General features: G+C 37.1%; 5 protein-coding genes across 5 annotated transcripts; 1 reads left to right on the top strand and 4 right to left on the bottom strand.

Moving 5' to 3' along the window:
• Positions 1-425: 425 nt before the first annotated feature.
• On the top strand, positions 426-5059 carry LOC132165981 (probable pectate lyase 8). Its single transcript, XM_059576706.1, has 7 exons — positions 426-612; positions 733-786; positions 1458-1523; positions 3226-3868; positions 3983-4086; positions 4256-4394; positions 4507-5059. Exons 1-7 carry the CDS (start codon positions 506-508, stop codon positions 4726-4728), a joined length of 1335 nt encoding a protein of 444 aa, XP_059432689.1. The 5' UTR covers positions 426-505; the 3' UTR covers positions 4729-5059.
• Positions 5060-6040: 981 nt separating this feature from the next.
• Positions 6041-9802, bottom strand: LOC132166359 (putative kinase-like protein TMKL1). Its single transcript, XM_059577161.1, has 2 exons — positions 8278-9802; positions 6041-6841 (listed from the first exon to the last, which is right to left on the bottom strand). The coding sequence occupies exons 1-2, from the start codon at positions 9701-9703 to the stop codon at positions 6201-6203; spliced, it is 2067 nt and encodes a 688-aa protein (XP_059433144.1). The 5' UTR covers positions 9704-9802; the 3' UTR covers positions 6041-6200.
• Positions 9803-15148: 5346 nt separating this feature from the next.
• On the bottom strand, positions 15149-17239 carry LOC132166373 (pentatricopeptide repeat-containing protein At5g48910). The gene has a single exon (XM_059577175.1). The coding sequence runs from the start codon at positions 17141-17143 to the stop codon at positions 15230-15232; it is 1914 nt and encodes a 637-aa protein (XP_059433158.1). The 5' UTR covers positions 17144-17239; the 3' UTR covers positions 15149-15229.
• Positions 17240-18621: 1382 nt separating this feature from the next.
• LOC132166141 (uncharacterized) lies at positions 18622-21952 on the bottom strand. Its single transcript, XM_059576913.1, has 4 exons — positions 21573-21952; positions 19439-19500; positions 19210-19314; positions 18622-18966 (listed from the first exon to the last, which is right to left on the bottom strand). Exons 1-4 carry the CDS (start codon positions 21796-21798, stop codon positions 18829-18831), a joined length of 531 nt encoding a protein of 176 aa, XP_059432896.1. The 5' UTR covers positions 21799-21952; the 3' UTR covers positions 18622-18828.
• A 2385-nt stretch (positions 21953-24337) lies between these two features.
• On the bottom strand, positions 24338-25576 carry LOC132166659 (B3 domain-containing transcription factor ABI3-like). Its single transcript, XM_059577509.1, has 3 exons — positions 25513-25576; positions 25082-25158; positions 24338-24996 (listed from the first exon to the last, which is right to left on the bottom strand). Exons 1-3 carry the CDS (start codon positions 25532-25534, stop codon positions 24835-24837), a joined length of 261 nt encoding a protein of 86 aa, XP_059433492.1. The 5' UTR covers positions 25535-25576; the 3' UTR covers positions 24338-24834.
• Between the last annotated feature and the right edge of the window lie 79 nt (positions 25577-25655).

The raw sequence follows: 25655 nt of genomic DNA, 5'->3' as shown, positions 1-25655 counted from the left end.
ACTTTTCTGCTGAGCAGAGTTCGTACAGTCACCGGGGATTTAGTTTAATTCTCACCGTCGTACGTCCCACGTGAAAACGTGGCAACCAGATACAGCGAGTATTCTTTCGAGTGTCTTCAGCGAGTAGGTAACTTCTTTATCAAAAGAGGAATCTGATGTGGACGAGGTGGTCCCAGGAGAACAACGAGAGGCGCGGAAGTTAAGCCGAGGTGTCAGTGGGTCTGGCACGTGAGTGACCGACGTACGTGAGAGAGGGGGAAGGCCGGAAGGGAGTTAGTTAGTGGCAGTTAGAGGGGTGGTGAGGTGTGTTAACCATGGTTAGTTAAAGGCTTAACCCAGGTGGGGCCTAAACATTTTTCCGCTATAAAAGGACTGCTTCGTCTAAACTCTTCCCTGACTCCCTCCGTTTCTTTTTCTTCCTGTATTTTTCAGAGCGAGAAAGAAAGAAACACAGCATTTGGTGTAGAGAGAGAGAGAGAGAGAGAGAGAGAGAGAGAGAGCAACAATGGCGGTGTCTCTGAGATGGCTTAGTGTAGGCTCATTGCTGGTAATAACGCTGCTTTTTATAAGCGTCAAGGCCTCCAAGGAGCAGGACCAGCTTACACATTCAAGGTTTGCTTCAAAAGCTACCATTTCTTTCTTTTTTTCTCCACCCGCTTTGTCGAAATTCTTCAATATGGTATGTCAAAACGCAGTGTTTTGATACGAACTTCATTTTTTTGGTGGTAACAGATTTGCAGAGGCAGAGGAGTTGAAGAGCTCCAAGAATGCGTCAATGGCGGACAGGTCAGTATAGTAGTAACTGAGAATTTCAGCTCCACTTTTAGTTTTACCACTAATCCTGACGGTTCCACGTGGCAAGCTGTTCAATGCTGGCCGTTGGATATATTCGGTCTAGCATTCGGATAATCTGAGCCGTGTAGATTGGATCTGATAAAATCTGCGTCGTTAATTCCGTTATGTTGGGTTTCGTTTTACTCTGCTTTTCGTTCTCAAACCACGTGAAAAAAGTTCTCTGCAAAATCACAGCTTTCTCTTTCTTTGACCCTGACCCTGGAGATTTTATTTTCGTACAAAAGCACCCATTGCACGTTCCCCTGTTCCCGCAGTCAATGGTAAAGAGTCGAGACTGATGCAACAAGAATATTTTGAGGTCACATAAGTTATTTCAAAAGATTTGTTACTCAATACGTGTTTAATGCAGATTTGCTGCACATGAGTGTTTCGGGCAATGTGTGCCTGCATTTTATTTTAATGAGAAAGGATATTTAGATTTTATCCAAATGTGGATCGAAATCGGGTACAATGAGTTGTCCGTATACGTAAGAAAGGATTCGGGCTCTTATTCGGTAGGTGTCCGAATAGATAGTGCCGGCACCCTATCTGAATCCTGCTAATAATTATCATGTCGTTACCAATTTAAACTAATTAGCTGTGGTTTTGTGTTAAATTTTCAGGGCAGATGAGGCTTTGAATGAGCATGCTGTCCATGACCCAGAGGAGGTAGCTTCAATGGTTGATATGTAAGTTTCTCCATCACTCTCTGTGTCTCTCTTAAATGAGAGGTTTTAATTCCCCTTGTTATTTGATTGAGTCTCAGTGAAGATATATAGCTCACATGATCTTCACTGAACAAAGTAACAAAAAAAGAAAAGAAAAAAACCCACATGGCCCCAAATATAATATTCATTTACCACTATGAAATCACATGTTTAATGTAAGGGTGCCCTTTTTTCATCTCCTGGTCTCCTCTTTTTTTGTGGGTTGATGCACCAGTCAAATATGTCTGAGTAGGGTAAGAGAAAAGCTACTTGCTGCATGGGTTACTTCTTTGTCGTCCATTTCCCACTATTTTTGTCTTTTTTGTCAAAGTAGTGGAGTAAATCGTCTTAATTTGTTGATTGGAGCCACTCAAAATGTTCCATCACTTCTTAATGGCGCCCATCAAGACTTTATGGTAGTCAATGAATCACTTAATTTGATGATGGATCTTGTGGAAGGAAAGTGGGGGAAAATAACTTTAAACATGAAATTATGTTTTATCAATAAATTGCCGCTTATCTCACAAGCTTAAAATATTTTAACGTATACGTCTTAGTGAAAGATTAATATTATAAAATATCGTCCTTTCAATTATAACTTATCACCGGTGGAAGTAGAACTCTTTAGGATTCTGGGGCATCAGCCTCCATGTTCTGGATCTGTTGCTGCAATCTCTTCAATCTCCTTTCTTTTTCTTCTCTCTTTTAATCTTGATGCCAGCTTTACCCACATGCCCATGTCCTCAGATCCGCCCGTAACGCTCATTATCTACTTCTTGTCTTTTTCTCTCCCTCTTATCCAGCTATATATACATATAAATATATATATTTGTTAAGTACATTAGCTTTATGTAAACTAATGTTAATTTTCCAATATATCTTAATGGCCCCTTCAATTGTTTTTATAAAGCCATTATACGTGAAATTATTCTTCTAAACTCTGTTGACATGTAAGATCCTGTATGTTCATGGAGTTTTGGTACGTGTCAAATCTTCTAAATGCACCAGCAAACTGCATATCTTTTTTGTTCTTAATGTTTTCGCTTTTTGCTTGCTAAAAAACAACCACTACTGATTTACTCAATCAATTCATAGATTCATGTCTACCAAATTGCATGGTTTTTCAAGTCGAGGAATCCAATGCATTGAACTCTCATCCATCTCACATGATTACTTCGTCCTTCTTCCTGAGTGAAAAGCAGTAAAGAAACTCACCCCATATCTGCCTCCTCTACACCATAATAATTTCTCAACCAGCCCAAAATCCACCCAATTTTACACATAATTTGTGGGGTAGGCAGCTTAAATTTGCTCCCCCTCTCCAGCCTGTCAAGAGCCATATATATATATATATATATATATATAAGCTCACCAGTCACCACAAATCACAGATCTGGTAGCAGCAGAATTCTTTTGTTCATGATCCAGCAGAAGTATAAGACCTCCGTGACCTCATTAAATGACCCATTTTTGTTAAGAGTTCCCTCCACCGACACATATGTCCGTATGACCGTACCCACCCATTTGTAACATGTCATACATTAATGTCACATGCCCTGCTAATAAATGTGAGACAATATTCTAACAATAACATTGTCTTCCATTTATAAATTCTCTTTCACTTCACATTCATGAGAATAGGATATATTGTTATCTCACAATTTATTATTATTATTATTTTTAGGAGCATTCGCAATAGCACTGAAAGGAGGAAGTTGGGATATTTTTCATGTGGAACTGGGAACCCGATTGATGACTGTTGGCGATGCGACGGCCAGTGGTACCTCCACCGGAAGCGCCTAGCAGATTGCGCCATTGGGTTTGGACGCACGGCTGTTGGTGGTCGTGACGGAAGATACTACGTTGTTAACGACCCTAGCGACGATGATGCCGTTAATCCCAAACCCGGCACGCTCCGTCACGCGGTGATTCAGGATAGGCCACTGTGGATTGTGTTCAAGCGGGACATGGTGATCACACTGAAGCAAGAGCTTCTTATGAACAGCTTTAAGACCCTTGATGGCCGTGGTGCTAATGTCCACATTGCTTATGGGGCTTGTATCACGATCCAGTACGTCACAAATGTCATCATCCATGGTCTAAATATCCATGATTGCAAGCAAACTGGCAATGCCATGGTTCGGAGCTCGCCAAGTCATTTTGGGTGGAGAACGATGGCTGATGGGGATGGCATCTCCCTTTTTGGTGCAAGCCACGTTTGGCTTGACCACAATTCTCTCTCTAATTGTGCTGATGGCCTTATTGATGCTATAATGGGCTCGACTGCCATCACCATTTCTAACAACTACTTCACCCACCACAATGAGGTGATAATTCATACATCTCACCCCATTTCATCATTTTGATTTCAATGGCTTTTAGTCAACTAAAAAGTGGGAGATATTTAAATTTCTTTTTTCTTCTATTTAAATGAAAAACAGGTCATGCTATTAGGTCACAGTGACTCATACACTAGAGATAAGCAGATGCAAGTGACCATTGCCTACAACCATTTTGGTGAGGGCCTTATCCAGAGAATGCCAAGGTAACATCATTTCCTTCTCAATTCCCTTTTGGATGCTTAATTTTTTTATTTTTTTTATTTTTATTCAATGTGGGGAAGGGGAAAAGGGAAGATGCTTAATTTTTAGTTGATATATATTATTTTTTTGATAAGTGATACGAGCCTTAATCTTACGAAAATAATATTGCAGGTGTCGACATGGGTATTTCCATGTGGTGAACAATGACTACACACACTGGGAAATGTATGCCATTGGAGGAAGTGCTGAACCAACCATTAACAGCCAGGGCAATAGATATCTTGCCCCCACCAACCCTTTTGCCAAGGAGGTACGTACCCAAAGAAAAAAGACCAATCTTTGTTACAATAATGATGATGGTGGTGAAGATCTGTTATGTTATTGACAATAATGATGATTTAATTAACTGATGTGGGGGGCAGGTGACAAAGAGGGTTGATACATCGGATGGTACATGGAAGGGATGGAATTGGAGATCAGAAGGAGACCTTCTGCTGAATGGAGCCTACTTCACTCCCTCAGGAGCTGGGGCTGCAGAAAGCTATGCCAGAGCCTCAAGTTTAGGGGCCAAGTCCTCTTCCATGGTTGGCGCCATTACTTCTGGTGCTGGTTTCCTTAACTGCCGCAGGGGCCTGCAGTGTTAACCCCCATTCCATCTACACAGTAGAGAGTGCCAAAAGAAAGAAAGAAAGAAAAAAAAAACGAAAGGAAAAAAGAGGAAAGGAAAATTACCCATTTTTCTTGCCTTGTTATTGTTATAGAACTATTGAGTGAGTTTATAGCTGTTTTACTCACATTGCTTCTTTGCATTTGTCCCAGTCAAATATTTGAAAGGTGTACATTTTTCACATGTATCATATTGTGGTCACTTGAGAAAGTGCTATGACAATGTCAGCCTGCTCAAGTGCCCAAGAACTTCCTTCGTTTTTCGATATCTAAATTTTTCTTCAAACCGGCCCATTTGCTTCTATATCGAATTCTTAGTCAATTTCTTTGCTCCTACTTGTATCAAATATGCATATTTTTTCTCCTATTGCTTTGTAATTATCCCAACTAGCCTATAACCCATGTTGTCAGGAAGGAGATTAAGCGTGACAGGTAGTAATTTGTGAGGACAACATGTAAATGAGTGACAGTTTAAACGGGCGAAAGGTAATTAACCCATAATTTAATTACTAGCTGAATGCAAAATTCTGGTTATGATGATGAGGATGCTACACTGCTAGCATGTGAGGTTAGGGACTTCATAAGCGAAGTGATGCGTTCCTCGCCTACAAAACTTTTCTTTTTTTTCAGAGTCAGGTGTTTTATCCCCATGTTGCAAGTGCGAGGCATGTGGGAACTGAGGCATGGGATCAGGCAAAAGCACCCATCACCCATCATTCGTCTCTAACTTAGAAACAAAAACCAAATAAAAAGGTCAACATATAAAATTTACACAAAATCTTAAAAAACTTCTTTCAGTTGGTCTGTTGATGTTTGGAGTATTCTTTCTAGCACTTTTTATAATTTGAAGCTGTGATTAGCTTGTTTGTATGTGTGCACCCTCTAAGTAGGAGTGTCAATTCGTGTTTGCGTGTTATGTTTAGGTCACATTAAAGTATGAATATTTATATAGGTTGACCATAATCAAATTCGTTTAATTTAATGAGTCAAACCGCTCAATTCTCATTTGCTAATTTTGTATTAAGTTTATATCAAGTTCGTAGATCGTGTCAAAAATTGTTAGAACTAACTATCACTTTAGGTTCGGGTCGTGTCGTGTCATGGGTATATATAAGTCAACTCTGACCCGATCCATTTAATTAAGCAAGCCAGAACTGTCAACTCTAACCAACAAATTTCGTCTTAAGTTCGCAAGTCATGTCAGATTGCTCTACAACTCTGGAGTCTGTACTCACATGATTTGGGAATATCTGATACTTCTTACATTCCAATACAGTGGTTTTAAGATGCATTGTCATAAATTACACAATTCAAATTCCTAGAAATATAAAAACTCCTTACCAAAAACATTAGCACCATACACTACAATTACATTTCTTAATGAGGATCAGATACACAATATAGCATAACTGGAACTGGTAATTAGATGAACACAAAGGAAAAAGAAAGCTCAAAATGGTGTACCAATTTCACTCCTTGTTTCTGTAGGGCTGTACAAAGCAGACCTGTTCCTTGGTCGATTCTCCTCCAATTGCTTCACCACCTCATCCATTGTGGGTCTAACTGAAGCCACTGGAGCACAGCAACCCATTGCAAGCTTCAATGCATGAACCAATCCCTCTTCCATGGGACTCCTTATCCCCTTCAAGACCTCCACATCAAAAACCTCCATTGTTGTCTCCTCCAAAACTGCCACTTTCACCATTGAAGGCAAATCAACAAATTCCCCATTTCTCCCATTTTTCCCAGGTTTCTTTCCTATCAAAATTTCCAACAGCAATATCCCAAATGCATAGACATCTGTCCTGGAGTTGCACTTCTTCATCTTTTGAAGCTCTGGTGCTTTGTAACCATCAGTCTTTGCAAGTGCCACAATTTCATCAGCCACGGCTGGGATCATCAGCTTGTCAAGCCCAAACTCAGTGAACCTGGCTAGGAAAAACTCATCTATGTGCACATTTTTGGATCTCACATTTCCATGAGTAATAGGTACCTCAAGACCAGTATGAAGATATGCTAGTCCTCTGGCTATACCCAAAGCAATCTTGTGTCTTCGAGCCCAGTTCAGCACTGGTTTTCCAACTCTAGTCTCTGCATCAACCAGAACAGAGAAAACCAGAGTATAATGAATTTGCATGAGCACTCATAATTTGCAAAAGAGACAGATATAGAGGCACTCATATAATTTCCAGATCATCTTAAATGGCTTTTATAGTAACTAGCTCATTTGCTCAATTTTTTCCCCATTATTCGTTTAAACAAAGTAACATAAATTTTTTTAATTTAAGTTGTTTTTGAGGACTAGAGCACACAACTCATTGCTCTATTGCAACCAAAGCTGTGGCTCAGTTAAGTCCTATAGGTACATCATGGGAAGGCATCTAACATCGTGACAGTCATCTCGCATGAATTTGACAGTGATTCTGGCATGAATAATGGGAAAGACTATTGTGGATCCAAAAGTATTACTTAACCCCACAGGTCTAATGAGATAAGCCTGAGAGCAGCTCATGTCCCATGAGTTCAAAATTTAAGAATATTACAAGGATGGAAGTTCTTTTTGATCATTCATTTAGGAGGTTTTCTTACTCTATAAGGCATGAGTTGAGGAAAATCTATTGATCCCTAGTTGAGACAAGGAAACCTGGTAGGAAGGTACTTGGAGTTGCTTAAAGTGAGTGGAGCCATTGTTTCAACTATTCTTGGTCTTACTGTAAGGAGTGTCTCAGCTGTTGATGGGGCTCTTCTAAGATTGGCTTACATTAACTTGGAAAGGAATCTAATGGAATATTTTTTGTCAAGGGAGTCAAGGAGTTTTGGCAACCGAGGTTTTACTCTTTGGTTTTCATGTGATGTTAAGGGTATCCTTATGGTCAGTTTCAGAAAATTCATATTGTTATGATTTCCAACATCACCGAAGCTTGTCAAACTATCCTTTATGTATCCACATTGCCAAGGACTCTAAAACATTTAACTTATCGCCTTCTCCTGGTACCTTTTTTATTAGGGAAAACTTCACTACGGACTCCCAAACTTCCACCCGTTTTGAAATATCCCCATGAACTTCAAAATCTCTCAATTTAGTCCCATAAACTTTCAATTGCTTTCAATTTGGACCCTCCGTCAGATTTTAAACGTCACATGACGTTTATACCGCTGACTTTTGTATAAAATTCAAACTTTTAAAACATTTTTTTATTTAAAAAAAAAACCAAAAATCAGGGATATTGAAGTTCAGGGGGGTATTTCAAAACAGGTAGAAGTTTGGGGGTCCTTAGTGAAGTTTTCCCTTTTTATTATCAATCACTGGTTTGAACTTACAACCTAATTTTGGGTAAGATTTGAATAACATAGGAATTATAGTGTTCTCAATCATATGAGGTTCAACTATTTACTGATTTAATATTGTGATGCTAATTTTACTTCCTTATAATGATGAAGATTGAAGAGCTCCTACAATTCCATCTCCATATGAAATGCCAGATAAAATAAATGCATCGGGAAGAAGCACATAAAAATGAACATACCGTGTAAAAGATCATAGAGGGTTCTGTGAGGGAGATAATCATAAATGAGAAGCTTTTCCCCTCTCTTCCCCTGATAGAAAGCTCTCAATGGAATCAAATTCTCATGGCGAATCTTTCCCAATTGCTTTATCACTGGTAAACATGAACTCCCATCCTTGCAACTACCTTCCCTTAACAACCTCAAAGCAATGGCCCCTCCATCAGCAAGCTTCGCCTTATAAACAGTCCCATAGTTCGTCTTCTCCATAACTTGTCCGGTCGCATTCAACACATCCTCTAACGTCAAATGCTCGCCGCCTTGAAACAAAATAAGCTTCCCTTCACCACCTCCACCACCACCCCCAACACCCACACCAACACCAACACCAACGTTTTCATCATCTTCCCCTTCCTCAAACTCATCTTCACTCTCCCCCCTATTCTTCTTCTTCTTATTTTGCACATACCCAATTAACACAGAAGCCAAAATCACTGCTCCAGCCATTAAACCAATCACAATGCCGGCAATTGCACCCGGGCTCAATCCAGAACTTCCACTACAACTTTTCAAAGGTAACCCACAAAGCCCTGGATTGTTTCCCTCGAAAGCCTCCACACCATACTTTGATTCTCCAAAAACAGGCAAAACCCCACTGAAGTTATTGTGTGAAAGATTCAATTTATCAAGGGTCAGTCCAGTTAAACTCTGCGGAATTGAACCCGAAAACACATTACCCCCAAGATCAAGCTCTTTAAGCCCATGTAACTGGGTAATGAATTCCGGAAAATTCCCAGAAAGCTTGTTGTTGCCCAAATCTAAAACCTGTAAATTCTTGCAAGTAGAGTTAGGCAGTGCAGGTTCTGGGACTGACCCAGATAGTGAATTACAATGAAGCCTAAGAGAAACAAGTCTATCACACAAGTTCCAGATAGATGGTGCTAAAGCACCACTCAACAAGTTGTTACCCAAATCAATGTCAGAGAGTGAAGAGCTATAGCCTAGCTCAAGAGGGATAGTTCCGCTCAGTGAATTGACGTCAAGGTAGAGACTTTGTAGCATAGAAAACTCACCCAGCTCTCTGGGGAGTGAACCAGTGAGATTGGCAGAGGGAAGCTGAAGAGAGAGAAGGTGCAGAGAAGGGTCTTTGTAGAGAGAGAGGTTGTTCCATTGTGGGGAAGAGACGTCACTGCAGAGCAAAGGGGAGCCATTGGAGAAGACCCATTTGAGCCCCCTCCATTGGCACAAAGGCAAAGAAGAATTCCATGAAGATAGCAAAAGGTTGTCAGTGTTACCTTGCAGTGAAGCTCTGATCTTTCCCCAGAGAAGCTCAACATCTGAAGAAGCAGAAGACAAAGAAGCAGACTCACCGAGTGTGGTGCCTTCAGTGAAGAAGAAGAGGAGCAAGAAGAAGAAAATGTAGAGAGAGAAAAGTTTCAGAAGCGCCATGAAAGAAGCAGAGAGAAAGAGAGAAAGGAAGATGGTGGTGGTGGTGGGCAGCTCTAAGAGACTATAGGTTCTCTTTTCTGGGAAAGCTGACAGAGTGTTGACTGAGAGTAATCTCCTAGTCTAATAATTTAACGGCTATGATTTGGGTATATATTTCATACAATATCACACTACGATGAAAGTTTAAATATCCTCCTCCTTGATTCTGCACCGTTGGATGATCCTAAAATTAGTACCACGATGACTTTAAGGATAGTTAACGGTGCAGCATTAGGGAAGAGGTACACCTTTGAAAATCACAAAAAGTTTGTAAATAAATAAACAAAATATTGGGGTTGCATTTTATATTATTTTCCTCTGCACGCTCACCTTTGGAATTGCAGATTTTTCTTTGATTCTTTTGTTCAGTTTGCACTCTTTGAGAAAGAAACGCTTGCCTAGTTGCCTTAGCAGTTTGCAGGACGCCACAAGGACCTGTCCTTTCAAGGCAAATGCTTATGGATTAAACACTACCCTTTTTAACTCTTTTACTATTTGATTTTTTTTTTTAACCTGTACGTATAATACAAAAAATAAAAGAAGATAACTATTGAAAAAAAAAAAAAAAAAAGTTGTTAATTTGTGTTTGTAGTCCACTTTATTTTTGTGTTGAAACATAAGTATAAAATTATATAGTTTAATTAGACTTTTAAACTGTAATATTTTAATTTTACATTGGATTCACACGTTATGTAAAAAATTGTTTATAGTTATGTTATGTGAATGGTTCGAGTTATGTCGGTGTATGAATATAAAATTATATGAGTTAATACTAATTTAATTAAGCAAGTCAGACTCATCAACCTTAACCATCAACCTTAACTTACTAATTTCGTTACGGGTTCATAAGTCGTGTAAAATATTGTCAGTCTTACAAAAAAAATTATAAGGCTCACTTGTTTTGACTCTTTTGAGCAAGTGGATGTTGCATTTTAGATTGTCCCAAATAGGTAGACTCCATAGCTCTTTTCTTAGATTTCTCAAATTTATGTGTTGTCCGAACAACCTAATAACAAGGATCTTGATCTAGGCTCTTTAACAAGTCACAAGTTTCGTAAGTATCACGTTTTTCTTATATATTCCCACAAGGAGAGAAAAATGTAAAAAAATGATTCGAACTAGTGACTTTTGCTTTATGAAGTGTAGTTTCTAACTAATTGAGCTATTTCTTAGAAACCCAAGTATCACATCTTAGGCTGTTTAAAATAAGTAATTCTATTATCCACCCTTTTATTAATTCCCGTTTTCTCAAAATCCTATATGGCATGATTGTCCTAATCAAAAAAACTCAATTTTCATGCATCAATGCTATGAAAAATCATATCTCATAAGCTTTGAGACAATGAAAATGACGCGTAACATTACTCGTTTAAAATAGATAGATTCGATAGCTATTTCTTTTCAACTTATCTTCCGACGGTTCAAATTTCTTTGTTATTTGGACGGTTTGAAGAGAATCCTGATCCGATCTCTTTGACAAGAAGTCACAGGCTCATTTGACATTTGGTGCTCCAGCGTTTAGTACCGTACACGTGTCGATGATCTTTGACTGATGACCTGTGATCTGACAATTCTGGTAACAGTGGGTGATTGTGCGGTTGTCATGTTGCGATTATTATATATTATCTGTGGGGTTGTAGTGGGGCCCCTGTGTTTTTGTGGGTCAGAGTAGAAAAGCAAAGCTAAAAATAAAGAAGAAAAGGAGAGGTGAATCTATGGAAGAAGAGAAGAGGGCCATTGAGTGTACCTCTTTAAAGCTGTTCAGTGAGATCCACCTATCTCCTCCCTGGGTCTCACTTACCAAATATCATAGTCACTGAATTATTTCACCTTTATTGCTTTTCTTTTTATGATGTCATTTTATTTTATTTTATTATTATTTTTATTTTTTGGCATCGGTTTTGATTTGGGTTGAAGTATAAGTATAAAAAATATAAGTTAATTTCAACTCGATCAATTTAAATAAACGAGTCATTTAAAAGTTAGGGTATGTGTTTGTGTTTATTAATGTGTCTTTGGTTTAAAAAATGTACTATAATGTGACATAAATGTGAAACATGTTTTTGTGTTTTTGATTGTTTTCTTATTAATGTTTCTGCTTTGAGAAATAGAAAACAAAGATTTTAACAAACATCACCTCAATAACATGTCACCGTGCGATTAGATGTAACGAAATAAAATTTTGACCTTTAAACAAATCTTCTCCATTTGAAAGACCCAAAACTCAAGTGGCAAAATTTGAAATCCGGGTCATTTTCAGTTCATTTGAATGAGAGAGAAGTCGGTTGGTATAAATAGAATGGCAAAAATGCCTAAAAAGAACATGAAAAGACAATTTTACCATTATTTTAAAACCAATTGAATCTCCTCCGGTTCATCCCTGTCCCAAAATTTGGACCATGAAATTTGTTTGTATCGTCATTAATTCGATATCAACTTAAGAGACTTGGGAGGGGAAAAAAAACATTTAATGAGAGGAATGTCCATAGTACAAGAGAACCCCACATAAAAAGAATGAGCTTTATGAGGGCACCCCCATGAAAGTAAAGGTTGGAGAAAGGTGTTTGATAATTTCATGAAATGATATCCAATTATCCAAAAGGATATAAACATGTTTCTTAGCACTTCACTGTTCAAACTCACGCCATGTAGAAGGAATCATTCATTTCCTTAAACCGCCTAAATTTTTCATCACTCGTCGTTTTATCATCATCTTTCACCTTTCTGCATTTCTCTTCCCTGCTTTCAACATTTAAATTTCTCTACTTTTTCTAATCATATTTCTTCCTGTTAAATCGCCGTTAAGGCTCGTCACGTCACCTGAGATATATAATTGAAACGAGGTGATTTATAAAATTTAAATTTAAATTTATGATGTCTATTTAATGATATCTCAGCTTGTTAAATCACAATTAAAGTTTGTCATGTCACGTCACGTCAAATATATAATTGAAATGAAATAAATAATAAAGTGAAAGTTTGAACTCATGACTTTTATTTTTAATATCGTATTAAATTATCACTTGTAATACAAATTTAAATTAATATAAATAAATAAATTTAATCATTTAATTAATATTATAACACATTAGATTGCTTAATATATATATATATATAGATAGAAATTTCCTTTAAACTGGGATGAAGGAAATATCCTTAAACCTATATAAAATAGTGTCAAATGTTTATAAACAATTAAAAGGCATATTAAATTCTTAACCTTATTAATAGCAGTTTACTAATTTAGACTAAATTTAATATATATTTTAAATGTTTATAGACATTTAGCACTATTTTACATGGATTTGAGGATATTTCTTTTATACCGGTTTGGAGAAAATTTATGTCCGATATATGTAGTCTGAGCAAATAGACACAGAGACAACAAGAGCAAAAACTACAAACAAAAAGAAAAGACAAAAACGAAGAAAAGGGAAGGGAAAGATTATGCAGGATTAGGTTGATATCTCAGATAGATATAACAATAATTAAAGGATCAAAAAATGAGAATGCTTTCACTTTAATTAATAAAAACGACCCATTTAGCAATATTGTGTGCACGCTGCAATAAACTTTGCAGAAGAATATACAAGATATTAAATATTTTGAGAATATTATACAACAATTAGATATAAGTGTATTTTTTACCCTAACCACATATCCCCCAGGACAACCCCTTTCCCACAAAAGAAAAGGGAAAAAAAGGGTACTCTGCTTCTACTGAGTAAAAACCTCTTCCATTACTTTTGAGATAAACCAAGGCCTTGCCCATAGAAGATCCCTAAAGGCTCTTTCAAATTTCTTTCGATCTAGATGTTGCAAATGGTCGCTGCAAAGCCACTTTCTGAACAGGGCAGATCATGTCATTGTCTGTAGCATGCTCTAGCATCCACTCAACATCCTGTTTTCAGTGCCCTTTGCATTGCTGCAGCATGCTTTCCAGCAGTTTTGCAAGGACAGAGCAAAAGAGAGATGCTGTTGACTGCTGCTGAGTCTCTCATCTGTGCATAGAGAGAGCCAGGACACTCTGATTTACGCCACTATTCCTTTCACCACAGCATATCTTTATTTTGCATTGAACTTTTAAATTTTGTTCAGCATGGTGGAAACATACTGATTGCTTTTTCTTGGTTTTGCACCAACAAAATTATTTTCAAATGATGCAATATGAACTATTATTAAACTCTTACTCCTGAAACGTGGACCAGCTTTTGGCTGGCTCTTAATCATTTATAAGATCACTCTCAACTTGCAATTTCTTCCATTAAGTATACAGACTTCGTAATTTAACTTTCAAATGTTTCAGTAGTACAGAAGTCACTTCATGCCTTGTGTATACGTCATATTTTACCAATCTTTGGGTCCTATATTTTGGAAGGGATTATTTGGAGATTTCGTGCAATAGAGTTGTTCGATAATAGGACAGTCTATGTGAGAGCTTATCCAAGCCCCACCTGTTCGGTTAGGTGTTTGGATAGCTTGAATAGGTAGGGCTTGAACTGTTTGAACAAATGGGGCTCGAACTGTCTGAACAAGTGGGGCTCAAGCAGGCTCTCACATAAAATGTCCTATTGCAATGCAGTAGGGCAGCCGGATACCACCTTATAATTGCTCAGCTAACAAAACTCTTCACACACAGGTCCTTGCTAAAAAATATGTTGGCAATTCCATATTTTTTCATTGATCAGATTATCTTATCAAAGTGTGAGTACCATAATTTGCTCCACTGACCAAAAATTCCAGCAACTAAGACTCATCATCCTTTTTATTGATAAGATTTCCAGCAACTCTCCATTGACAAATTTTTTTTAGTAATTCAACATTCTTTCCAAAATTTTCAATAGGGTCAATTAAATCCATTTTAGGCCCATTTGGCCTGATGGACCAAAATCTGTTTATTAAGCCTATCGATAATTCATCCTAGCTCGATAATTATGAGCTGGGGTATTACATCTTCCTCCCTTACAGAAATTCCTTCCTCAAAATTTCTCTAATGAAAATGTTGCAACTCTATTTACTTAAGAAAACTCTCCTTAGTATGTATGTCAAAAATATCAGTGCATATGTAAGTAATATCTCTTTAATAGGGTTTTGAGATGGATTCTGGCTTGTAACTTCAGCAATAGCTTTCACTAATTTATGTCTAACCTTGAACCAACAAGTAAGAACTATTTCATTTCTCAACAAAAATAGTGCCAATTCAAGGCAACGATTTCAAAAGAGATAAGGGGAGAAAATCTTTGAGATGATATCATCACCAATTACTTGCTGCCTCCTCATATAAAGAGCTTCCAATTACAAAGCAATGCCAAATCATTTTTAACTATTATACATCCACCGAATGAATACAAACAAGGCTCAGTCGTGAAGAAACAGGATATTGAATGTTGAATGTGAGTGTATGACTCTTGTCTGTTCTAAAATATTTTGATTCAATCATATCTACAGTTGAACCAGAGACAGCCTTATGTACCCATGATTGAGAAATTACCAATAATCCTTACATGAACAAGACCCATGCTCAAAATGGTGAAAACGTTTCCGATCACGCACAATAATCTTTCGTTTATAAATTTTTGAGATTAGTTTCATTGAAGAGTGACAATCCTCGCAGATGCGTAGGTTCTTAACAATCCGAAGGGGCGTTTGAGGGCTTGTACTGATTAAGCCAAAGGCAACTGCAATCTTCTCACTGTGATGGTGTAAGGCACTTTCTTTTTCTTCTTCATCCATTTTGAGCAAGACTTGTGCAGTGTCTGGCCTATAGCCTATCAACCTCAATTGCTTGGAAATTTCTTCCAACATTGAATGTATTTCTTTGGCTCTAGGATGGGACTCATCTTCCACCAAAAACTCATGAATTACTCCATCAAGCTCAATCCAACTGCATCCAGGGTCTTTCCTTATGTCCATCTCTCTCATCATCAACCTCACCTCTGCAACTGCCTCCCAATTTTCTGAAGAGGCATACATATTTGAGAGAGCCACATAAGATCCGCTATCATGAGGAGCCATATCCATCAAAATCTCTGCCACTCGTTTGCCCATCTCTATGTTTCCATGCATCTTACAAGCACCAACCAAGGCCTTCCAGATCACATCATCCGGCTTAATTGGCATGTTCAATACAAGCTTTTCAGCTTCTTCCAAATGTCCGGCGCGACCTAATAGATCGACCATACACCCATAATGTTCAATTCTAGCTTCTAAGCCCACCACCTTAACCATGTGGTTGAAAAAGGATTGCCCCTCATCCACCAAGCCTACATGGCTACATGCACTCAAAACACCTATATAAGTAACATCACTAGGTGTCACTCCAGCTCTTTCCATCCTTGAAAAATAATCAATTGCATCATTTGCTTGACCATGCATTGCAAGCCCACTGATTATTGCGCTCCAAGTGATTGTGTTCTTTTTTGGCAACCTCTCAAAAACTTGAAGTGCCTTCTCAATGCTCCCACACTTAGAATACATATCAACCAAAGCAGAACCAAGCACATCATCAATCTCGATCCCATTCTTCTCCGCAAACAAATGTACCCATTTCCCCAATTCAAGCGCTCCGAGTCTTGAAATTGCCGGCAGAACACTAATCATTGTCACATAATTCGGGCATACATCTCCCATCTGCATCTCACGAAACATCTCTATTGCCTCCTTAAATAACCCATTTTGTGCGTACCCAGATATCATCACATTCCATGAAACCACACTTCTTTGAGGCATTCTATCGAACCACTCCCTAGCAGCTGAAAACTTCCCAAGTCTCACGTAGCCATCGACCATCACATTCCACAAAACCACATTACCCTCTTCCCTCCTCTTATTCCTCACAACTTCACCCCCATTATCAAATTCAATCACGTTCCTAAGAAACAACACATGGGCATCCTCCAAAACCCCACACATCACATACATCCTAACAAGATTGCTAACTACAAACTCATCACTATCCAATCCATACTTCACAACAAGCCCATGTACTTGTTTCCCTTCTTCAAGCCTCACCGTCCGAGCACACGCTTTCAATACAGAAGGAAAGGTAAACTGATTGGGTTCTACAAAACCATCACAGGACATTCGACAGAACAACAACAAGGCCTCCAATGGCTCATCATCATCATGATCGCTCTCAGCAAGAGCCCTGATTATAGTGTTCCAAGAAAAGCAATTGGGTTGGGGCATTTGGTCGAACACCTTGCTTGCGTATTCAACATCGCGTTGATTCGAGAGCGCACAGAACCTGAGGACTTCGGCTGCGGCCAGAGGGTCGTGCATTTGGGCGGTTTTAATCATGTGGGCATGGACTTGCTTCAGGTCTTTGATGGTTTTGCAGAGTTTGATTTGTGGGAAGAGTGACGATGGGTGAGTGGCGGGCTTGTAGATTGTGGAATTCATGGGTGACACTGCGAAGACGATGAGTAAACTCTGTGGATGAGATTTTCTTCTACGAAGATGCTGAGATAACGGTGATAACTGTATGAGAAATTAGCCCACCAATCAAAGCATGCCATGTCATCAGGTGGCTCTTCATTATTTATTTTTGGAGGGAAGGATTTGTCTATTAATTTATTACTTATTTTAATGAACAAAGGACTTAAAAAATGATACGACGGTTTTTTATTTTTATTTTTATTTTTTCTAGATACGTAAGAATTTTTAATAAAAGCTCAGCGGAAAAAAATATATATTTTATATCTTATAAATTATCATATTTACGTGCACATGAGAGTTTTGCTTAAAAAACCAAGAGTATAGGAAAATAAGGGAAAGCGATGGTACATCTTCTATTATAAGTTTATTATAAATTGATGAGGCAGTTAAATTACTAAATAAGTAAATTTATCTGGCAAATTTTGTTGTTTAATTTTTGTATTGGCACACGAGTTTCTTGGACTTCTTTCTATTAGTGAGATGATATCAACTTTCTCATATTATAGAGTTTGTTAAGAGTAGCACAAGTTGGGCACGAGAGCTTTCTTGGGCTTTGCTTGATTAACATTATAGCTTCTAGTAATGTTAGAAGTAGGAACTTTTATTTTCCTAAATGTGATGTGGCTTGTGAAATTACTATTACATCGAAATTTAATAATAATCATCTCAAATTTAGTTGTAATTTTAAAAGTCACATAACATTCTAACATTACTTCGTATAGACCTAGATTTATAACCTAAAGAAGAAGACGTTTCTAAAGTTCTCTTAAAATAGGGAGATGTTTCTAAAGTCTCCTAGACAATTGTGCAGCCTGGCTCACTGGATAGTGAAGCTGGTATTTATGCACTTTCCTATGACCAATCTGGTTCAAGGCTTATTACTTGTGAAGCTGACAAGACAATTAAAATGTGGAAGCAAGATGAGAATGCCACACCACAAACTCATCCCCTTCATTGATTACCATTATAATTGTGTTCTCTTTACCATAGTTTTCTTACTGTAGACATATCAAGTTGAATAAGTAGATGATGTAGCCCTATTGGGCCTTTTCCAAATAGTATATGTAAAGTGATTTTAATGCTTAAATCCAAACTGTAATTTTGTCAAACACTTATTAACCATGTTTTGAGATCATTTTTTTTTTTTTTTATCAAACTTGTCCGTTGTAAGCATCCAGTGCACATTATTAAGTTCCCTATACAGCCTCTCCAACGCGAAATAAGCAAAAAATGCAATGTATTTGTGTAGAACTCCATCCAAACCAGACCTAGAACTTAGAAAGAGAAATGCTATATTTCCCAAATTTTTTTCTCAAAAAGTTGATTCTCAAATAATGTACTACCATCCCATGAGTTGATGACATATTTTGAAAAGTGTAGCACTTCTTACTTAAAAACACCGAAAGTTCTATAAAGCCTAAAGAAGCAACTACATAAAACTACAGATATGATTTAAGTAATTTAAAGGGGCATCTCGTGTTCATAAAGATACTTGTATAACCAATAGGGCAAAGGATAAAAAAAAAAAAAAAAAACAAATAATTTGCATTCCTTTTTTCCTCTTCTCAGTGCACACCCTCAACTTTACATGATAAAACTGTAGCCTTTTTAAATTCACCATTGAGAACCAGCATACACTCTTTCTGTTGTTACTTGTACTTTTCCATTATTCTTTTTGCTTCTTCCAGAGAATCCTCTGTAGAGGTGGTGCCTCCACCCCCTTTTGGCCCTTCATCTTTATCTTTATTCAAGGCTATGAATGCAAAATATACCAGTCCCATCGTAGCCTGCAATCATACAATGCTTTATTATTATTATTATTATTATTATTTTTTCATTAACTTTAGAAACATTGACTATTACATAATGTCATTACTTTCAACTTTGAAGAATCACAACCCCCCCACCCCTTTTCCTTTTTACCTTCTCTTTTCCATCACTGCTGAATATAGTTATTTGAGTATGAGATAGCTTTTAAAAATTGTAATAGTAAAAGTGAACTATAGAGTACAAAGAAATAGGCAGGGTACCAGCGCAAAGAAAACTGTAGACAGGAAAGACTTGAGCACAAAGAGCGAAACACTCAGTGCAACTACTGTGACAGAAATCCTTGCCATTGGCCTTGGTACAGAATCCTAAAAATGTAGAAAAAGTATCTTAATTTAGTGCTGCCACTGAGAAAAATACAAGATGGTTTAGATCATAAAACTGCCAATAAATTTGATAGGTAGACTTGGAAAAGAAACTAAATAAACTTACAGGCACCAGGTTGGTTCCTGCCTCAATTCCATCCCTGCCAACCTTCCACACTGTTTGAAGTGCTATTTGACAGATATCAAAATGGAAGTTAGCATAATCAAATCATATACTCAACAGTAGATTTGTGTTTATTTCAAAGAGCAGAACAACAGCAAAAGGAACTCATGCAATGCAGGAAGCTAGCTTAATTGTTGACCCTGATTTAGAGTTATCTACTAGGAATTCATTGTTGGCACTGACGCTTTTTAGTACAAACAAATGCATCACATTTGATTGTTTCATCGAAACCTACACCAAACAAACCCAGCCCAAGGATATAGGATAGGATGAAAGCATGTTTTGTCAAGGTATACGATTAATTTAAAACTGGCTCTTACCCAGATGTCAACCCTCCAAGAAGTTATGCCAAATTCCTATGATTCGTGGAAGGAGAAGGGATCATGGAACTTGGCTGACAATATGAGAGCAATATTATCTAGAATAGAGATTTTGAGTCCTTTTAATGACTTTTAATTATGGTGATACTTATGACAGGACTAAACCTAATTAAGGGATATGATTAAAAGTTAATTGGATTTATGGTTTATCTCTTTTATAAGTAGAGGTTATGACAGCTTTGTCAGGATGTCTGATCTTTTATTATAACTGAAAATTTCCTTTGGCTTTTAAGTTCTCATAAGAACTCTAGCACTCGCCTGATTAATCACCCAAGAAGAGGTTTTTTCCTCTGTTCTCCTCTAAGAAACTTTGGATTCGAAATATATCGAAGTATGCCATTGTTTTACCATGCTCCCAACTAGGGTAAGGAAATCTACACAATTGGTTATAAAGCTAAAACAATCATGACCCTCCAGGATTCCCTAGATTCTGGAAAGTGAAGAAGCAAAGAGGGCAGGAGTCATAATCATAAAATCATTTTAAGAGAACTTATCGTGCTTGAAAAAATGGGAAGCAAATTCTTCTCACAGCGTTCGGGTGGAACAAAAATTGAAGAGATAATCTTCTTTACCATGCAGATATAACTACATACTATCCCCAACAACAAAATGTGAACAACCAAAAAATTTCCATAGCAAATCTGCTTGCAGTAGACATAAGAAACCTCATAATTGGGACATCTATTACTTGGCATGTGAATCAACAGCCAGAGCTTTATATACAGGGGAGGAGAGTCTCCTTATCTAATGTAGACGTACTGTTAACACTAGGTAGCATTTAAACACTACATACAAAGGTCTCTGGGGCGCTAGCTTACGTTATTCATATGTATATGTGCACAAGCTTACAAGAAAGGACCTAAAACTTCCAGACTTACGAGCTTAGTTGAGATAACAAGGGCGTTAATAAAAAGGAAAACTAGAAGGATTAATGATTATTAGTCATTTAGCCAGTTTCTATCATTGAGACAGTGCTTTAAGAGAGGGCTTGGATACAGCTATTGGCAAGAAAGTTTAAGTATTTGCAGATAGAAGTGACAAGACAGTTTTGTTCAGCTTATCAGGCAAGTATACCGTTCCTGCTTATATATATAAGTAGACTGTTCCTTGGAGAATAGATGGTTTTATTCAAAATTGTGAGAATAAAATGAAGCCCAGTAACTATGCAGGGCCAAATTTCTCATATTTTTATGAAGGTAATCAAGTTGCTGATGATTTGGCCAATTTAGGACAGCCCTTATAGAATCTACTCTAGGGGTTTCCAAGAAAAAAAGGAACTTAATGCAAAGCCATTCGTCTGTATATAAGGGACCAGGCTACCAATATGGTCTTCTTTCATTTCAGCTTTGCCTCTTTAATAAGTAGAGTTTGATCTAATAAATCTAATACATCTTATTTCAATGACTTCACCTTCATTTTACTGACCAAAAACCTTCAAACATTCATGGGATTTTCTAAATCCACAAGTTCTAGGTTTCTTCACATTATTGAATATAGGAAACCCTTTTCAAACAATCGATTTTTCTATTTTTCGTTTCTTTGTCAATACCAAATGAAACCAATTCACAATAACCAAAATTCCTCAAAACCAGACAAAATCAGAGTGCTCAGTAACGTCATACACAAGCATGATACGAAATTAAAGCAATTTCAAAACTCAAACAAACCAAAAAAAAAAAAAACCCAGTAATGCTTACCTTTCAAAATGTTGGTCTGTGCAGCAAAGACAATGGCTGCTGACCCAGACTTTTGGCTTGGGTTCCGAACATGGATGCTTGAGGGCAAAGATTGTTTCTTTAGCTTCAAAAATGAATTGGAGGAAAGAAACTGGGAGTGGGTCAGAGCCCGGGTTTGGTTTTTGTAACATTTTGGGGAGTGCAGTGAAATGGAGCAAAGCTCATGGAGAATAACAGAAGAAGCCATATTTGAACAACTGAATGAGAATATATATATAATAACACCCTTTTTTTTTTCTTTTTTTTTTTTGTGGGTGTATCAAACAGCTACAGAAATTGATTTGTGTAGATATTTGAGCGTAAACTTTGTGAGGTTTGGAAAGAACGAAAGACTGTCAATTCAAGACCCTGTTTGGTTGCTCTGATTTCTGAACCTCACAAGCTTAGTGGGGAAGGCCCCACAAGGGGCTGATGTTACTCGGCCCAAACTTTGCTTCGGGCCATGATTTTTGGGCCTAAAGTTCCAAAAGATTGGATTGACTAATGACTAAGAGTTTACAACTTTGCTAAAGCCTTGTATATGTTTCCGATTTTTGTTGTTGTGATGAATTATTTAGGGGGTGGCAATTTATGTCCATGTGTTAGGTTTGGATTCTTCCGATACATGGATATAATTAAATAGATTAGATCTCTTAATCATAACCCGCTAATTTTATATTAGATTCATGTCAGATTTATAAATTGTGTTAAAAATTGTCAACCATAAATGTTCCATGTTGGGTTTGGGTTCTGTCGAGGCTTGAGTATAAGATTATATATGTTAACCCTAACCTGATTTATTTAATTAAATGGGTTAGACCTTTCAATCATAATCCACTAATTTCATGTTGGGTTCATGTCAAAAATTGACAGGCATATTAGGATCTCTTATAATAGATTGTTTGAAGAAGTTATAGAACCCATCTACCTCAGACAAATAAACCCACACTCACGATTGCTTAGTACAAATAAGCCCTACAAGGCTACAACCCCACCTTCCTGTAGCAATTCAAACAACCAACTGCAGAGAATATTGATTCGAGTATTAGAGTGACAACATGATGTTTATCCGAGTATATATTTATATATTGGGTTAATTAGTTTATAGTTATGCCTTTTATATTAAAGTCAAAATATATGGTCTCTAAATTGGTATTTGACACAAAGCATTACATTAAGACTACTCTAGAAACCATTTCTAAAGAACAGAAGATGCAATGCATTGGATCAAACTCAGAGAGTAAACAGAATAGTATGAACAGTACAATGTTGTTTGATAGAAAGATCAATATTTTTATATATATGGTTAATCCGATCATGAAAAGGGTGTTTCTCTCGAGTCTTAACCAGTGTTTTTTACATCTTCGCATTAATTTTCATGACATTCTAATAGTACGTAGTGCAAAATCAGAGTCAGCATATGTTACAACAGCTACTAAATTAAGCAGTACTCTACCACCTCCAAGAATTTAACAAAATGATCAGGAACGACAAAGGGAAAGAGAAAGCAAGCTTTGGTTATATCAATCCAGCTGGACTCCTTATATTGCTCACGTCTTGCTACTCAAGTTATCAATGAATTGAATGAAATCTGAATATTTCGAAATATATAAGGTTTCAACTACATACTTAATTTGGGTCATATAATAACCTTTACATGTTTAATGAAATCTATCTTATTACCAATAAAAGTTTTTCTAAGGACGTCCAGATTATTAGTGGCAACACTAAGTCGCCGCTAATAGTAATATATTAGCGGCGACTTTTGTATTGGAGCAAATATTAGACTCAAAAAGAACAAAATAATTCGCAACAATCTAACTTGTCGCCCTATTGACTCCTCATTAGATTACAAAGAGTTGAAAAAAGGGCAAGCACAAGTACTATAAGATTAGATCATAAAACCCCTACGGCCTAGATAAAGAGCGAACAAAAGAATCACTTATTATACCTAAAAGGAAAGTGGTGACCTAAGTGCACGATTCTGTGAAAAGAGACAGGTTTGGGTCCTGTGATTTTTTTTTTTTTTTAATCAAATAAAGGAGAGTAGGTTACAAGGGATCAAACAATAACAAACAGGTGAGCACCTCGACAACAAAGCCCAAACGAAAAATATTGTATAAATACAAGAGTAAATCTAAAAGGATCAAAACAGTAGACAATTGTTTCATCCACGATTCCATTGATCCTGTGATTAATCCCATAGGGTAAACCTTTACGCTTCTGACTAGCCCACAACTCAAAATAGAATTTCTTTTTATCCTAATTAACGTGTTTGACCATTCGCCTCTTTAATTTAATTTGCACACATGCATACGTATGGACATAAATTTGTTTAAACCTTTCGGATGACCCATCAACAATAGTCAAATTTGTTGATAATAAAAGGTGTGGGATGGAAAACACATTAGTCAAACGTTTGATAAATAAGATAAGTCAAGTGATATATACAGGAAATGCTACATGCTCTTTTGGTATTCTTCTTCTTTTAATGTCATCTTATCTAAGTGAATATTATTATTTTTTTTATAAAAAAAATAGGCTCTTATTTCTCTCGCATGATTTTTTTTAAAAAATAATATTCACCTAAAATTAGGAATACCCAGAGAACACCTAGCATTTCTCATATATAAACTCCAATAGCTACAAGAGCTGACATTTATTTTACGCCCAAAAAGATTGGTCCGGAGCAAAGTAAAAGAAGAGAGAAAATTCTCGAACGAAAAAAAAGATCCAACGGAATTGAATGATCGAAGAGCCGAATTAGATTACAACATGGTCCATTCTTATATATATGTTTCTATGAAGCAATACCAAATTAAGTTTGAATGGCAACTTCAAACAAGTGTACGTAGTACAATATTGTGAACTTGATGGACCCCAACACAAATAATTAACACACACACCCCTTTGAGCATACACAAATAATTAACACACACACGCCTTTGAGCATACAGCTATGGAAATACTATGGAAATCATACACCTAATTAACATCTAAAACCTAGAGCCGATCGAGCACCGACTGAGCCAGCCAACCACAGTAAAAGCGTGCCTATTTAGTACTCCTCATTACTCTCTCGGAAGAAGTGGAGGCTTTTTGACTGAGAAGGAATCAAGGGCGGGGTAGCTGCAATCCAACAACTCCATAATATCCTGGCCGTCCATTTGTCCATTCATCTTTTTGCATGAAAGAGAAGTGGCATGCTGTGGGGGGGTTTGTTATGTTATTGCTTCGGCATATCTCACTGCTTTTTGTGCGCGGTGGGTGAAGATGACGCAACATTTGCTCCAGCTGGATTGGTTGCTGCAGCTGCTGCTCCATGCTGGTTTCTCTGCGATTTTCCTGCCCTTTTGCTCTCGGATTTCGGCCCAGCTGGTTGCCGTACTTTCACTCCTCGTATCATCTGTGAGGTTTATTTTATATATTATTCCAATTTTATTTTCCCCAACTTTTAAAATAAATAAATAATCAAGATGGTGCATATTTACATATTTGCCACACTTGACGTCTGAGTAGATGACAATGAAGTCTCCTTCCTGGAGTCCATTGGCCCTCACAAAATCTCCTGGAATAAACAACGAAAATAAGTAAAAAATAAAAATTTATTGAATTTTAATAAATGTTAAATACCCTTTTAGTATTTTTACGTCTTTATTTTTTCCCACATAATTAGGGCTAAATATTAAAATGGCATACCTTCGTTCATCTTTCGTTAATAAAACTACTGGATTTAAGGATGAAAATTCGTTAATAAAATTAACGGAAGGTATCATCTCCGTATTTAAGTTGACCTAGGTATCATGATACAAAATGAAACATAAGTGAAAAAAAATAAAGACGTTAAAACCAAGTAGTACTAAAAATGTATTTAACTATTTTAATAAAGCTTTAGAAGGCAAAAAGGCAATTAATTACCCACCTGTGTTTTCCAGCAGATACATCCTGCTCTTATTGTTTGGCCAGTACCTGTAACTCCATGAGAGGGAAAGAGGGGGGGAAAAATAGAAAGAAAGAAGCAGGGATGATTTTGCTTGTGCATGATAAAATGAAGATGAATAAATG

The sequence above is a fragment of the Corylus avellana genome, chromosome ca11 (assembly GCF_901000735.1).
Source record: "Corylus avellana chromosome ca11, CavTom2PMs-1.0".
Lineage (NCBI taxonomy): Eukaryota > Viridiplantae > Streptophyta > Magnoliopsida > Fagales > Betulaceae > Corylus > Corylus avellana.
This window is presented reverse-complemented; position numbering and strand designations above follow the sequence as displayed.